Below are 14,901 nucleotides of genomic sequence, written 5' to 3'. Positions count from 1 at the left end.
TGCTGGCTGTGTTTTGAAGGCCAGGCATACACTCGGGTGCAAAGCCCAGGTCTCCTGCGATCCCTGCAGGGTTCGTTACATTTCCCATGTTGTGTCCTAATCAAGGTAAATTAGGGTGTTTTTACTGGCTTTGCATACTGATATTCCTCCACTGGAGGAAATCACATCACGCATTTAGATGATGTGATTTATAAAATTTGATTTATGCCCAATTTTATGGCTATATCCATGGCTTCAAGTAAACACCTGAAATGCTCTTTAGTTGCTTTGCGTATCCCCAGGGAGCTTGCGCAGCTCTCCAGGCTGCCTTCCAGGAGGTGCTTCTTCACACGCTTACAAGTGTGCGGTATCTCTCAAGGACCGTTGCCATACATCTGTGCGGCTTGGAGTAATGAGTACATAAAACCCCCTCAGAAAATTAGGCACTGATTATTAGACATTATCTATGCATGTCTAGCCGACACAAGGGTCCCTTGCCAGAGTTCTTCACTTTTTGAGTTCTTAAGGATCATGCGTACAACGCGCAGGCTAATTTACCGAAAATGCCTTCTACGCGTGGATGTATGCTGTGAGATACAAATCTCCCGTAAAGTAGGAGGCTGCTCGGCTTTGTTAGAAACTCGGGTTGATGCTCTCATTCATTCCAGTCTTCGCAGGTGACAGGGAAACCCCGGGGTTTGTTGAAGAGGTCAGGGCTGAGTGGGATGATGTCTGTGCTCGTTCTCAGACGCCTGCTTTTTCAGGAAGGCCTCTACCAGGCTCTTCGGTGTGAAGTATTTGGTGTCAGTCGTATGCCAACCCAAGGACGGTGTTGCACGTTCGTGGCGTGGAGGCAGATTTGGGGTGCACGAAACCCTTCGTCGCTACCTTGATGCAAAGACGTGTTGTTGCATCATCGATTCTGCTGCGTATTTCGAGGCCTCGTCCTTCTTTATGGTAAATAAGTGGCTAACGCTACCGAAATAATTTGTAGGTAAACAGACAGTAAGTGAACCCCTGAGACGGTGCACGGCTCGTGTGCCCTTTCCTTGGGTTTTCTCCTCTCTTGAGCAGGTAGCCCGGAAGGCTGCTGTGTTTCCGCGTTGCCCCAGCCCGTTTGTAACCCCAGATTGCGTTCGCTCTTCTGCCCTCGAGTGACGCGTGCCGTTGGATTGGGAGGTTCAGAGGTGACGGTCACAACCGTGGCTTAGAAGACACGGGATGTTACTGTGGGAACCATTGGCTGCCGTCAGCCCTGGAATTTCTTATGGAAATATTTGGAAAGGTCTTAAGCTTAGGTGAGGTGTCCTGAGCTCACCTTCAGATTCCCGGAGTGTGACATGAGGCCGTGTTCCGCTGTGATTTCGCCGTGCTAGATATGCACGGGCAGCTAGCGCGGGTCTGGAATTTCGTAGGCTTTGAGTTTAGGCCTTCACGTGTTCTTTCCTATCGGGCGGAGGTTCTCTTTTCTGAGTCACGAGACGAGAACAAGCAACCACAAACCTTTTCCCGTTTCAGAGTAGCAAGCTTGACATTCTGAGTCTGCCAGCTGGGGACACTACGAGTTTCTTGAACTCTACTCCAGGGCGGGTCGGTTCGAAAGGTCTGTGGATAAGCGGGTAACTTGAAAAGAAACGCGCCGTTTCTTTTATTGTTAACACGACGCGGTTCTCGAAAGCGAGCCCGTGGGAGCAGCGAGCCTTTGGCCCCTGCCCGTGGGCGAAGGAGACGCGAGGGGTGGCGGATGGTAAGGCAGCCCGTGGCGGCAGAGAACAGCTTCACGTTTTCACCTGCGTTTGGATAATTATGGTTTCCATCGGGGCACGGCGAGAGTGTGACACCGATCGTGTCTGAGAAAACAAAATCAAGACGAACAACTTGTGTATGGGTCAGTCGTGGGCGAGGAAGGGAGGACAGGGATTGACGGGCTCTCATCGGCGGAAATCTAAAGCTGGGGTCGGACGCCTCTGTGACTTCGGATTTAGGAGGCAGAGCTTTCGTGGAGCCCACACTTGCCTCCTCGCGGGGAAGGGATTCAGCGGGTGTGGGAGGCTCCGTTGCCCAGCAGCGACAGCAGGCAGAGAGCCCAGCCCCGCCGTAGCGGGATACGGGAGACTCGTTCCAGTGTGTCGGCCAACCTGCGAGCGGAGACGCGGGGGTTTCCTCCGGGAACGACCCCTGCAGGCCTCCAGACGGGTTCCCGGGTCCCACCCTCACCTGCGCCCAGAGGCGCCAGCCAGCCCCTCCGGTTTGCCTCTTGAACGGGATGAACCCTGAAGTGTCACGTCCCTTCTGAGCAAGGCGCCTAACAGGCAAATGCAGAGACCAGGAACCCACAGAGAGAAAAAGAACTTCTCTCACGGAGGCGAGAAGAGAGGTCTTTAAAGAAAGATCATTGATCAGCACAGGGGTGGAATAGAGGCAACAGAACCGGGACAGGATGGGAATGGGGAGGATCACGAGGATCTAAAAGGAGTTTGTTTATTTATGTTTTTCAAGTTTATTTATTGGAGACCGAGGGTGCGTGGGTCAGGGGACAGGGGACCTGAAGCAGGCTCTGTGCTGACGGCAGACAGCCCGAGGTGGGGCTCGAACTCACGAACCCCTAGGGTCGTGACCCGAGCTGAAGTCAGAAGCTCAGCCGACTGAGCCACCCAGGCCCCTCAAAAGACCTTTCTGAAATTAAACTGGGAAGCTCCACAGAAGAGCAGGAGGAAGTAGCTGATGGTATATTCTAGTTGGGGTGGTACATTAGAAGAACATAAAAGATGGGGCGCCTGGGTGGCTCAGTCGGTTGAGCGTCCGACTTCGGCTCAGGTCACGATCTCACGGTTCATGGGTTTGAGCCCTGTGTTGGGCTCTGTGCTGACAGCTCGGAGCCTGGAGACTGCTTTGGATTCTGTGTCTCCCTCTCTCTCTGCCCCTCCCCCGCTCGCAGTCTGTCTGTCTCTCTCTCTCTCTCTCTCTCTAAAACAAATATTAAAAAAAATAAAAGAGAAAATTGAGATCGAGGAGGTACGACATTTGAATGACTTTGAACGAAAGAACAGAAAACAGAGAGGAAGAACTTAGCAGTAATTCAGGAAAATATCCTAGCACCGAAATACATGAATTTCAAACTCGAAAGAAGCCCATGTGCCCCGAAACCACAAGCAGATTGCCATAGACACGCCACTGTGAAATCTCAGAACCTCAGAAGCCCCGGCGACTGGGCTGCTGCCCGACTTCTCCCGTGGAAGCTTCAGGATGTGGAAGGAAGCCCTCGAAACTCTGAGAGAGGATGCTTTTCCAGCTTGGGATTTTTTTTTTTACCCGCCTACGCTGTTGGTTAAAATGGGAGGGTAGGTAAGGACATTTTCAACCACACAAGACCTCAGTGTTTCCCACCTAAATCCTTTCCTAGGAACGTGGTGGGGAACGTGCCTCATCCCAAGAGAGAAAACCGATAACGGGGAAGGTGTGGGACCCAGAAGGCAGGATGTGCTACAAAAGACACAGAGGCCAGGTCTCAGGATGGCACCTGCCAGCCTGGCAGAGAAGGCAGTTAGTCTGGATCGGGGCAGAGCAGAGGCAGAGCTGTCTGAGGAAGGGGAGGCATCCTAAGGTGCTGTGGGGGCGGCTGGGGCATCTGCTTAGAGCCTTGCTGCTCTGAATCACACCTGTCAGGAGGGGAAGGGCAGGCGGGAAGGAGGGAGAGCGGGCGGAGTGCCAGCGCCTTACCCGATAATGACAGAAACTGAGACGTTAATAAGCGAGGTGTTATCAGAGGCGCAGAGATGAACACCAAAGCGGTCACCCGAGGGATTTGAAGGACAAGGGCGTTGCTAGGAATGAGGGACACCATGGGAGGAGTCCCTGGAGCTTGCACGATCCATTCCGCTCTGGTTATTTGAGAAAAGAGACCTGGGAAAAAAGGTGTGTCCAGATACATAGATCCGTTAGGAGAATGGCTCCCCTAGGAAGAGTCAACGGGATGAGTTCTTCATAAAATCGTCACTCTTGCTACACTTCGATGGAGAACAGCCTGGCCTGACTTAGGCAGAGGGTGTAGCAAAGCTTGACTTTGTAAAATGAAATTGAGATAACTGGAATTCTTTAAGGAACACTACTTACAGTGCAAGACGATTTCCTCTTCTTCTTCTTCCTTTTCCTCTTCTTTTTTTCTTAAATAGGCTCCACGCCCAATGTGGGGCTTGAACTCATGACGCTGAGATCAAGAGTGGGTGCTCTAGGGGCGCCTGGGTGGCTCAGTCGGTTGAGCGTGCGACTTCGGCTCAGGTCATGATCTCACGGCTCGAGAGTTCGAGGCCCGCGTCGCGCTCTGTGCTGACAGCCGGGAGCCTGGAGCCTCCTTCCGATTCTGTGTCTCCCTCTCTCTCTGTCCTTCCCCTGCTCACGCTCTCTCTCTCTCTCAAAAATAAATACACATTAAAAAAATCTTTAAAAATTATATGAAATACCAACAGAATTGAAATGTGGGAAGGATATGAACAGTGTTTTCACATGAGGACCGTATGTTGCAATGGCATGATGCTGTTGGTTGATGTCACATTGAAAAAGGGGAAAGAAAACACTGCTGATGGGCCCGGAGGAGGTTGGGTTCAGATATATTCCGTTTTGTTTCTTAAGTGATTATTTTTTTTTTTCAAAGTTCATTTAATTTTTTTTGGTAATCTCTGTACCCAACAGGGGGCTCAAACTCACAACCCAAGATCAGGAGTCGCACGCTCGAATTCCTGAGGCTGCCAGACGCCCCATCTCAGATTCATTCTGTCGTCACTGCGAGGCTCTCTGTAAGCGAAGAAGGGGGCCTGGCAGGCTGGATGGTGTTTTAGCAGCGTGGATCGTGAGGCTTACATGTGTTCCTGAGTTTGGCCCCTGATCTAACTTCTGGGATTCCGTGTGAAGGAAGGCTCAGAGACGCAGTAGGGTTTGGGGCCCAGGATGATTAGCACAGCGCCGTTGATGATGGGGAAAAATAAAAAACAGCTTCACGGTCAGTAGGAGGAGAATGGTAAATAGATTGTTATAGTAAAGATTGTACAACCATTTCAAGTCGTGTTTTCGAAGAAGTTTAATGACGTGGGGACATGTGCTCTCTGCGGAATGGTCAAAGAAACGTGAGTTTCTAGATTCTGCCTGCACTCAAACGCCACAGAGAAGCCATCAGGAAGGGATACTATACACGCAGAAATGGTTGTGCCTGGGTGTTAGAATTACGAGTGATTCTAACTTGTTCCTTTATAATTTTATTTTCCTAGATTTCTGCAGAGTGTGCCTGCACCTTTTGTGGGAAGGAAAAAGTAAACGTTGTTGGAAAAGGGCAAATGGGATGTGTCATTCGCCAAAATAAATACGTTTTGTAGTCGCCTGGGTAAAAAAGGCTTGTTACCTGTCCTTCTAAAGTAAGGTTTAAATCTGCCACTCATCCAGGTGGCTTTCTTTTTGATATTTATAATGTTACCCTTGAGTTCTATTTGAAGTGATGGATTCGGTGCGTGTAAATCGATGTCTTATTTGACAGTCCTCGGTGACCTTTTGATAGTGGCTGGTCGGGAGAATGCGTGGAGCTAAATCCCCACGAAGTCATAAAAAACTTTAGCAAACTTTTCCCCCTTTAATAAGTATCAGATAAGCCATTGATACTTGACTGATGTGTTAATAGTCAGTTTTGTGGACTTTTTTCCTCTTCCCTTCCCAGAAACACTTTATGTCTGACTACCTTTTTGAGTTGGAATGATTTCCCTGAATGTATAGATGAAAGAAAACAGGAAGTGATTTTAGTGCGATGCACATAACTTAGCTTATTAGATCGCTGCTTCTTTGAAATTAGATCCATACAGAAATGCCGCACGTTCTATACAAACCTGCTACATCACAGCGTTTGTTATAAAGTATCTGTGCGGTCTCATGGGGAAGCTGTTAAGTCTCTTTGTGAAATTCCCTAGGTTTTAAAATTCCTGTGTTCTCTTTTAACTAGCTTGCTGGCGTTAAATTAAAACGTTTTTGAGACAGGGGCGCCAGGGTGGCTCAGTCGGTTGACCATCCTGCTTCGGCTCAAGTCATGATCTCGCAGCTCGTGAGTTCGAGCCCCGTGTCTGGCTCTGTGCTGACAGCTGGGAGCCTGGAACCTGCTTCGGATTCTGTGTCTCCCTCTCTCTTTGCTCCTCCCCTGCTGGCACTCCCTCCCTCCCTCTTTCGCTCTCTCTCTCAAAAATAAATAAAACTAAAAAACAAACAAAAACTTTTTTAAGGGAGCCAAGAATTGATGGGTATATAGGACATGCTCCAAATTCAGATATAGTCAACTTTGGCCTGTCTGTGCTGTGGGCTAGCTGTACTCTGTAAGACGACAGCCAGTAGGACTTATAAATTAATTAAAATTGAGATCCACGTGTGGCTGGTGGTTACTGTGTTGGACCATGTAAGGTATGGAAAATTCTATTGGATCTTGCTGGTCTGCAACTAATTCAAATTAGGTAAAAGCCCCTAATAAATTCCTGGTTAGCTTTAGGATAGTATCTAGTGAGTGTCCTTCCCTGCCCATCTTCGTCCTAACAAGACTTTGCTTGCCTTATGCTAAAATTAGTTAACCTTCTCTGAATACTCTCCAAGTGATTGGAGGAGGCAGAAAAGAATTTACAGGGGGAGGATGCTGATTATATTAAATTTCTTTCAGATAAACGGGTAATATGAATGTAGCAAATAAACCATTACCACTTAAAAAAAAAAGCCTTGATAGATTCATCGAACTTTAGATTTGAAGTTCAATTAATTAATTTTGGGGGAGAGAAGGAGTGAATTCCCTGGAATGAAATCCTCACATGTGTAGGGGAGGGGCAGAGAGAGGGGAGACAGAGAATCCCAAGCAGGCTCTACTCTGTCAGCACAGAGCGCGACTCGGGGCTCGATCTCATGAACCACGAGATCACAACCTGAGCTGATATCCAGAGTTGGACGCTTAACCGACGGAGTCACCCAGGCACCCCAGAACTTTAGGTTTCAAAGGGCCATTGACTTAATCTAATTGTGCCTTCATGAGAAGTTTGAGGAACAGAGAGGTTAAGTAATTTGCTTAGGTCACACAGCTCTATAGTGACCTTATTCCTCTCCAAGTTCACTGTTCTTATCACTGAGCCAAGACAACTTTTGTGAGATGCTCCCGTTACTATAATTCTGTCGTTCAACAACTTTAGAGACAAGAAGAGCCAATTATGATAGGATTAATAGCTTTGCACTGGATCATAGGTGTATTATAAAAACAGGAAGTTACCCTTTAAAAACCCGGTTTTCTCAGCCTTCTTTTCACGTCTAAAAAAAAAAAAAGTTCTTTCATTAATAGAAAGTTTTACCTTTGGTCTTGAAGTTATATATATTTTAAGATCAGAATGAAATACACTTCCTTTTAAAAATAGCCTTTTGGGGGGTTCGGGTGTTGTAGTCAGGAAAAGGATTTGCTTTTCACAGTCCTGTTTTCATTTGGCAGATCTTCTGGGCCAGCTGTCACCAGTAAGATCTGCTCCCCCGACAGACTCCACTGGAAGTAAATTTCTGTGAAATGGTCTGTCACTCTCCTAGTCGGCGTATTTTCCCCCCTAATTTTTATTTCCACGGGCACTGCCTAGGTCCCATTAGTTGTGGAGGACTGGCTGTGGCAAATGAAGTGATTTCTTCTGAGAACCTGCCTTCCAGCTGTGACAAGATTGTGTTTTGTTAATGTTGGGGCTTCCTGGGCTGCATCTGTCAGATACACCCTGAGCTTCCTTCCTTCTCTTCTCCCTTGCTGTCTTAGTTCAGACCTGCGCCCGCGTTGTTTTTTTTTTCAGTCCTGTCCCTGTCTGTCCGTCTGCCTGGCATCCAGCTGCCAGAGCGACTTTCCTGGAACAGATCTGATCTTTTCACCCCCTGGAATGAAATCCTGACCACAGAGTGGAGCGCAGGGGTTCGGGTCCTCGCTCAGACAGAACCTTCTCCTCTTGCTGGGGTGCGGCCCTGAGTTTGTTCAGGCAGCACCTGCTCGGGTCCTGCCTGACCATCATCTCGGTAATCCCGGCTCCCACGTCTTGCTCGCCTGTGCTTCTCTGCGTCCGTGGTGTTTCCTGTCACTTACCAGCTTACCATGGCGGTGCGCTCTGTGTGGGCGGTTTGTGGTACTCTGTTTGCTCCGAGTGTCCCACCCCCGATACCTTCAGGGGCTCATCCTTCTGCCTTCCCAGTTCTTGGTGGTCCCCTGATGGACTCCAGTGGATCGCTGTGAGGGAGGCAGTGTTTTCCAGAGCGTGCCCCATCTGCCCCTCTCTTTGTGCCGTCTGGATGCCCCTGGAGTCGGTGGGCATTGTGTCCCTGTGTAGGTGATCCGGTGGTCTGTAAACTCACACACAAACTTCCATCGTTGCTAGCGGGTGTGTGTTTTAACCCTGTGGGCTCCCTGCATGTGTTCTTGAAGTGGGGGCGTGTTGGCAGTTGGGCACGTGGTGGGATGGCCGCGCTTGCTTGTTCACATCATCGTTGGCACTTGGGCACCTGGTGGGATGGCCACGCTTGCTTATTGATGTCATTGGCAGTTGGGCACCCGGTGGGATGACCACGCTTGCTTGTTGACGTCATCGTTGGCAGTTGGGCACCTGGTGGGATGGCCACGCTTGCTTGTTGACGTCGTTGGCAGTTGGGCACCCGGTGGGATGGCCGCGCTTGCTTGTTGACGTGGTTGGCAGTTGGGCACCCGGTGGGATGGCTGCGCTTGCTTGTTGACGTCATCGTTGGCACTTGGGCACCCGGTCGGATGGCCGCGCTTGCTTGTTGACGTCATCTTTGGCAGTTGGGCACGTGGTGGGATGGCCACGCTTGCTTGTTGACGTCATCGTTGGCGGTTGGGCACCCGGTGGGATGGCCGCGCTTGCTTGTTGACATCGTCGTTGGCGGTTGGGCACGTGGTGGGATGGCCGCGCTTGCTTGTTGATGTCATCGTTGGTGGTTGGGCACGTGGTGGGATGGCTGTGCTTGCTTGTTGACGTCATCGTTGGCAGTTGGGCACCTGGTGGGATGGCCGCACTTGCTTGTTGATGTCATCGTTGATAGTTGGGCACGTGGTGGGATGGCCGCGCTTGCTTGTTGACGTCATCGTTGGCAGTTGGGCACCCGGTGGGATGGCCACGCTTGCTTGTTGACATCGTTGGCAGTTGGGCACCCGGTGTGATGGCCGCGCTTGCTTGTTGACATCGTTGACAGTTGGGCACCTGGTGGGATGGCCACGCTTTCTTTTCAACACCTGAATTTTCTGCAGATTGCACCGGCGATTGCTCCTTCATTCCAGTGACATTAGAGATAGACCGGTGACTACTGCCATCCACTGTAAGATCCAGGCACGAGAACTTGTGAGTCGCCCTGGTGGCCTCTTCTTTCACTCTCTGGTCTGTTGGGTGCAGCACGAGGGGGACGAAATACCCAGGATTGTGGCTCCCCATAAATTCGTGAATCTGTGTTGTAATGGCGATTGGGAAAGAACTCTTCTAGGAGAATGCAGTTCTGCCTCTCATCGTGAGGTTATTTTAGCAACCTGATGTCGGTGGGGTAAAATTAGCCAGCCTCAATGTTAAAGTGCTGGCTTTGCCAATGCCCTCCATTTTAAATAATCTTGGCACCCATCTATCTGTTGAACGGATTCCTTTATTTAATCCTTCATTTAAAAAGATTATTTAAAGAAAAACACATCCAGTTTCTACTTAGGTTTAAGCTGTTCCCGTATGCACCCAAGTTTCTTGCACCGTCTGTCTTAGTCTGTGCTGGAGGGCAGGATTAAGACTGCTTTGCCTTGTGTTCTCTGCCCCACACAGCGCTGCAGTGAGGGCGTGGTATTCACCTGTCCTTTATGTGATTTGTAAACAAACCACAGAAACCATTTTGGGTCTGGTACCCCGCCTTTTGACCAGGGCTCTCCTGTTTTCCCGGACAGGCCCGGCTTACATTGTATCGCTGGTCCTGACGTCTGCCCCTCAGACCACGTCCCCTCTCATTCTCAGAAAATATGACAAGCACCCTTGCTCGGAGAGTGTGGAACAAGTAAGAGATAATCTCCTAGTGGTTTACATTTGCCTGGTAGTTTGTCATTTCATTTCCTATTCGTGTCCTTACCTTTGCACTAGCAAGATGCACAGATGGCCACTTGAGACCCAGCCTAGACAGTTTTTAGGTTCCTCCTCTATGCTAGGTATTTTCTTTTCTTTGTATTTTGATTGAGAGGTGGCTCTGGAGTCCCCTCCCCTCACAGTGTCTGGCGTAGTATTTTATATAAACAGGTGGGTAATAAAATACAGCGGGATTAAATTCCAGCACCACGTACCTGGTGTGTTTCCCGTCTCCTCCTGTGAGAGCTTTGTGCCTTTTCCCCGTCTTTGCACAGATGGCTGGTACCCTTTCCTGGACCTGTAATTTTGACAAAACCTCAAAATAATGTTCCAGGAAGGTAAACCGAAGAGCACCAAAAGGGATGCGTGTATTCGTGTGTGCGTGTGTGTGTGTGTGTGTGTGTGTGCGCGTGTGGTATCCTTAAAAGGTATTTTACTGTATGGGAGTGACAAAATAGTCTGCTTATAGGTGTAGGGGCGCTATCTTTTTCTTCATCCACCCTTGCCCTGTTGCCGATTTGAACTTCCATCCAGCCGTGAGATAAAAGCAGATGCTGAGTGAGTGAAAGATTTAGAAGCCTCACACGGCTGTGTCTAACCGTCAGCGGGGTCGGCGGCCGACCCCGAGGGGTGTCGTGTCTGGCTCTTCCATGGGGTGTAACGGAAATGAGCTCAGTTGTAGGTTCTGCGAGAGGCGCCTGTAGTCCTCCCTGTTTTCCCACCTGTCGTCGCGGCGTGCGAGTCAGTGAAGGCGAGCCGTGCTCTTGGAGGAAAAGTCTAATCGGTCAAAAAGCGCATCTGCGAACGTTGGCACTTTAAGTGGGTTTGGAAGTCCCGTGCTTGGGACACGGGAGACGTCTCGGAGGTTTGCCGCTTCACGGCACCGCGAGAGGGGAGCACAGGGGTGGGTGGCGGACCGTCTTGCCAGCCGTGCCGAGGTAGATTGGGGCTCCCCGCGTAGATGGTGTTGGTGAGAAGTGTGTTCGTCTCAGTGACGATCGTGCCCTACGGAAAACCGGTGGGTTTCACTAAGCTGGGACCTGTGTGTGGACTGCATGTAGATGCGTGCTCCTCAGTCTTTATTTCTGGTATTTTCTATCATCAACATTCTGTTGCAGCCTGCGTGTTATAATGACAGGGCAACAGCGCTGATCAGATACTGTTATTTTTGGAGCCTTTATAAACTGAGGATAATCAAGGGGCTCTGATTTTTTTTTTCCTTTGTTGGTTGCCCTTAGGTGATCCTTCCTGCAGGATGCGTTAAGAGAAGAGGGACCCTTACTCGTTAGGCATGGAGAGCGGTTTGTCAGTTTCCGACATGCCAGACCCACTGTCTTCGCCCTTGGAGAGACAGCAGAGCTCAGCGAACGGTAATGCAGGGCTCGACTCAGGTAGGAGTTTCTTTTCTGGATCTGTCTGACCCCTTCGATTTAGTGACCCGTGTCTCCCCGAAGATGTTCGGGGCACAGCGGGGCAGACATTCCTAGGTCTCTCACGTTGCCCGTTGCTAGGATTTGCTGTCCTGTTCGTCAGCCTGCGGCCTCTTGAAAGTTAGTGCAGAATCAGTATTCCCGATGCTGGACAGAGAGGGGCAGGTGACACCGGAGTGACGGATCCCTTCAGAATCTCAGTGGGTAACCCCGTAAATGTCAACGTTACGTTCGTGGCATTTCAGACGAGGTAGCGGGCATTCCCTCGCTGACTCATTGCACACGGTCTTTTTTTTTTTTTTCAACGTTTATTTATTTTTGGGACAGAGAGAGATAGAGCATGAATGGGGGAGGGGCAGAGAGAGAGGGAGACACAGAATCGGAAACAGGCTCCAGGCTCTGAGCCATCAGCCCAGAGCCCGACGCGGGGCTCGAACTCACGGACCGCGAGATCGTGACCTGGCTGAAGTCGGACGCTTAACCAACTGCGCCACCCAGGCGCCCCTACACGGTCTTACGGTGCGCCACGTGCAGGTGGTGGTTTTTGTTCTGGGGGAGGCGGGGCTGGGGGCTCCCGAGTCAACAGTGAAATGCTCCGACTCAGAAGACGCAGCTCACTTTCGCTCAGAACTTCTGGACCGGAACCTGTCACGTGTGAGCACCACTGCAAGGGAGGTGAGAAAGCCATCCTTGTCTCCCACGTGCCCAGAGAGGCAGGAGAGCGGGTCCGCCCCAGCTCTGGGTATCCCCGCCTTCTCTCCCCTCTCCAGAACCTCAGCATGTCTCTCCGAGGACTCCTTAATGGGAAAAGAACTTAGGTCATGTGAGTGCGTGGTGAGGTCTGTCTCCCTTTAAGGAAACTTAAACCAGGGGGACAAAACAAAAGAGACTCATAAATACGGAGAACAAACTGAGGGTTACCGGAGGGGGTTGGGGGAGGGGGGATGGGATACATGGGTAAAGGGCACCAAGGAATCTACTCCTGAAATCACTGTTGCACTAGATGCTAACTAATTTGGATGTAAATTAAAAAAAAATTTTTTTTTTAATGTTTGTTTATTTTTGAGACGGAGGGAGACCGAGCGCAAGTGGGGGAGGGGCAGAGAGACAGGGAGACACAGAATCTGAAACAGGCTCCAGGCTCTGAGCTGTCAGCACAGAGCCCGACGTGGGGCTCGAACCCATGAACCGTGAGATCGTGAACTGAGCCGAAGTCGGGAGCTTCACCGACTGAAGTGCCACCCGGGTGCCCCATGGATGTAAATTTTAAAAATTAAAAAAATAAAATTAAAAAAAAAAAGGAAACTAAAACCAAAGCACACCAAGCCAGTCTTTGATTGAATTTTAATATTTAATCAGTGAATTTATTAGAAAGCATGTTTTTCTAAATACTTACACAGGAATCCGTTTTAAAAAGACACTAGTGGTTTTTTGTTTTTTGTTTTTTTTTCAAAGGATTGCTGTATTTGCATTACAGCAGCTTAAATAAGGGCAACTCAGCTGTCTGGATCCCGAACGTTTGCTGTGGTGAATTCATGTACAAAATGTTGATCCTGAATTCAGTGGGAGATTTGACCGTTATCCAGAAAAGTCATGAAGTTCGTCTCCATATTTTGATGACTGCGGTCAATGACAGAATTACAGATTGCTTGGTATCATCGAATTGATTACATTACATTTCTCTAGTTGTATCTTTATCTGCAAAAAATCTGGAACCCTCCTGAGATTATTGCCTAAATATGTTGAAAGATGTTAGCGTCTCCTTCAGAATCAGCCCAGTCCTCCACCCCCACCCCTTGTGATTTTTTCTGTATGAAAGCCAGAGTGAGGAAACTTCTAGAGGCATAGTTGAGTCCTTGTCCCACAGCGGACATATGGAAATTCCTTCCTGAGGAAACTCCGTCCTAGAGGCTTGATGTTCTGTAAGTACAAATACGCTTTGTAGAAAAGTCTGTCTTACGTTTCCTGAAAGGGGTTACTTTTCCACTTACGGTTCCCTGGGCTTTCACTGTGACTTTGTTGGATGCACATCTGATGTCTGTTCCCGCATCATTTCTAAAGGTGTGTTTTCAAAACTGTTTAAAAACCAACCGTGTGTTGGCTTTTCATTTTCTTGTAGCTGCAGTAGATCTCTCTAGCTGAAGTAGATTTTGAAACCCAGCGGTAATAATAATACGGTGTCAGGAAAATTACTCGTCCTACGTTTCCTTCGGGGTGATTCCATGAGAGGGAAGCGCGAGATTCGTTCTGTCATTGGCCGCGGTGTGCTTGGGCCGAGCCCGTCACACGGCACTCACTGCACGGGGGCTTCCTCGCTCATGTGCCATACGCGGCCTGATTTGTATAAGACGTCAAGATGTTTAAAATGAACAGTAGCTCTGGGGCGCCTGGGTGGCGCATTCGGTTAAGCGTCCCGACTCTTGACCTTGGCTCAGGTCATGATCTCACGGTTTCGTGAGTTCAGGCCCCACGTCGGTCTGTGCGCTGACAGCGTGAAGCCTGCTTGGGCTTCTCTCTCCTCCTCTGTCTCTCTCTCTGCCCCTCCCCTGCTCATGCACACTCTCTCCCTCTCAAAATAAATACCTAAACTTAAAAAAAGAAGTAGGAGTTCCGAGTGGCTCTGAATTATGTTAGCATTTGTAGATTGTGGTTCCAGAGTTTTTTTTTCCCCTCGTATCTGGCCGATCTGTCCTTTCTCCTTGGGGTTCCCATAAGCTCTTATGCATGGGGGAGACTTACAGGTGGTGCCACAAAGGTGGACCCCTAAAGGAGAAATCAGTTTATGTATTTATTTTTTTAATTTTTTAATTTTTTGCATGTGTTGATTCTTTTTTTGGGGGGGGAGAAATCAGTTTAAAGCACGGTCTAATAGAACTCTCTGTGGCGAGCCGAGGCCGACTTGGGGAAGAAACTCACACTTGGACTGCTCAGAACCTACTCCGGTATGAGTCGTCAGGAAACGGATTTTCTCAAGTGGGGCCCCTCTGAGCTGTTGATACCTAAGACAGTTTCGGTGGTGGCCTAGTTGGAGGGTGTCTGGTTCGGGCGTGACATGCTTGGGGCAGCACATCATTTTGGTGACAAGGCTCTTCTGCCCAGAGGGGTTTCGGATGAGACTTACGGATCAGAACAGGAGAAGGCTCGTTCAGTGCTCCTCAGCTGGTTCTACGTTGACCTGGGACAGCTGAGGACGTGATCCTGAGTTCGAACTGTATGGCAGGCACTCACTTCAGGTCCTTCTGTACGTTGACTCCGTTTACCCTTCCATGACCCGGCGAAAGAGCTGCTTTCAGTATCCCCGTTTTAGAGAGGAGGCCACTGGACCACAGGGAGAAGTCACTTGGCCCTTGTGTTGGAGCCAGGATTTC

General features: G+C 49.5%; 1 protein-coding gene across 13 annotated transcripts in view; it reads left to right on the top strand.

Annotated features, from left to right (window-relative positions):
• The window catches only part of SFMBT2 (Scm like with four mbt domains 2), a 226,543-nt gene that overhangs the window by 13,488 nt on the left and 198,154 nt on the right, over window positions 1-14,901 (top strand). For 6 of the 13 annotated variants that reach the window (XR_007153923.1, XM_047866414.1, XM_047866410.1 and 3 more), the window contains exons 1-3: window positions 9,019-9,353; window positions 9,932-10,038; window positions 11,342-11,494. Coding sequence is in view for 12 of the 13 variants with exons in the window: in XM_047866414.1 (XP_047722370.1) it covers window positions 11,395-11,494 (100 nt within the window). In the remaining variant the exon portion in view is untranslated. Of the gene's footprint in view, window positions 1-7,243; window positions 8,023-9,018; window positions 9,354-9,931; window positions 10,039-11,341; window positions 11,495-14,901 lie in introns of those variants that run through there. The other 7 variants (XM_047866407.1, XM_047866402.1, XM_047866406.1 and 4 more) reach the window with 5 other exon arrangements.

This window comes from Prionailurus viverrinus, chromosome B4 (genome assembly GCF_022837055.1).
Source record: "Prionailurus viverrinus isolate Anna chromosome B4, UM_Priviv_1.0, whole genome shotgun sequence".
Taxonomy (NCBI): domain Eukaryota; kingdom Metazoa; phylum Chordata; class Mammalia; order Carnivora; family Felidae; genus Prionailurus; species Prionailurus viverrinus.
This window is presented reverse-complemented; position numbering and strand designations above follow the sequence as displayed.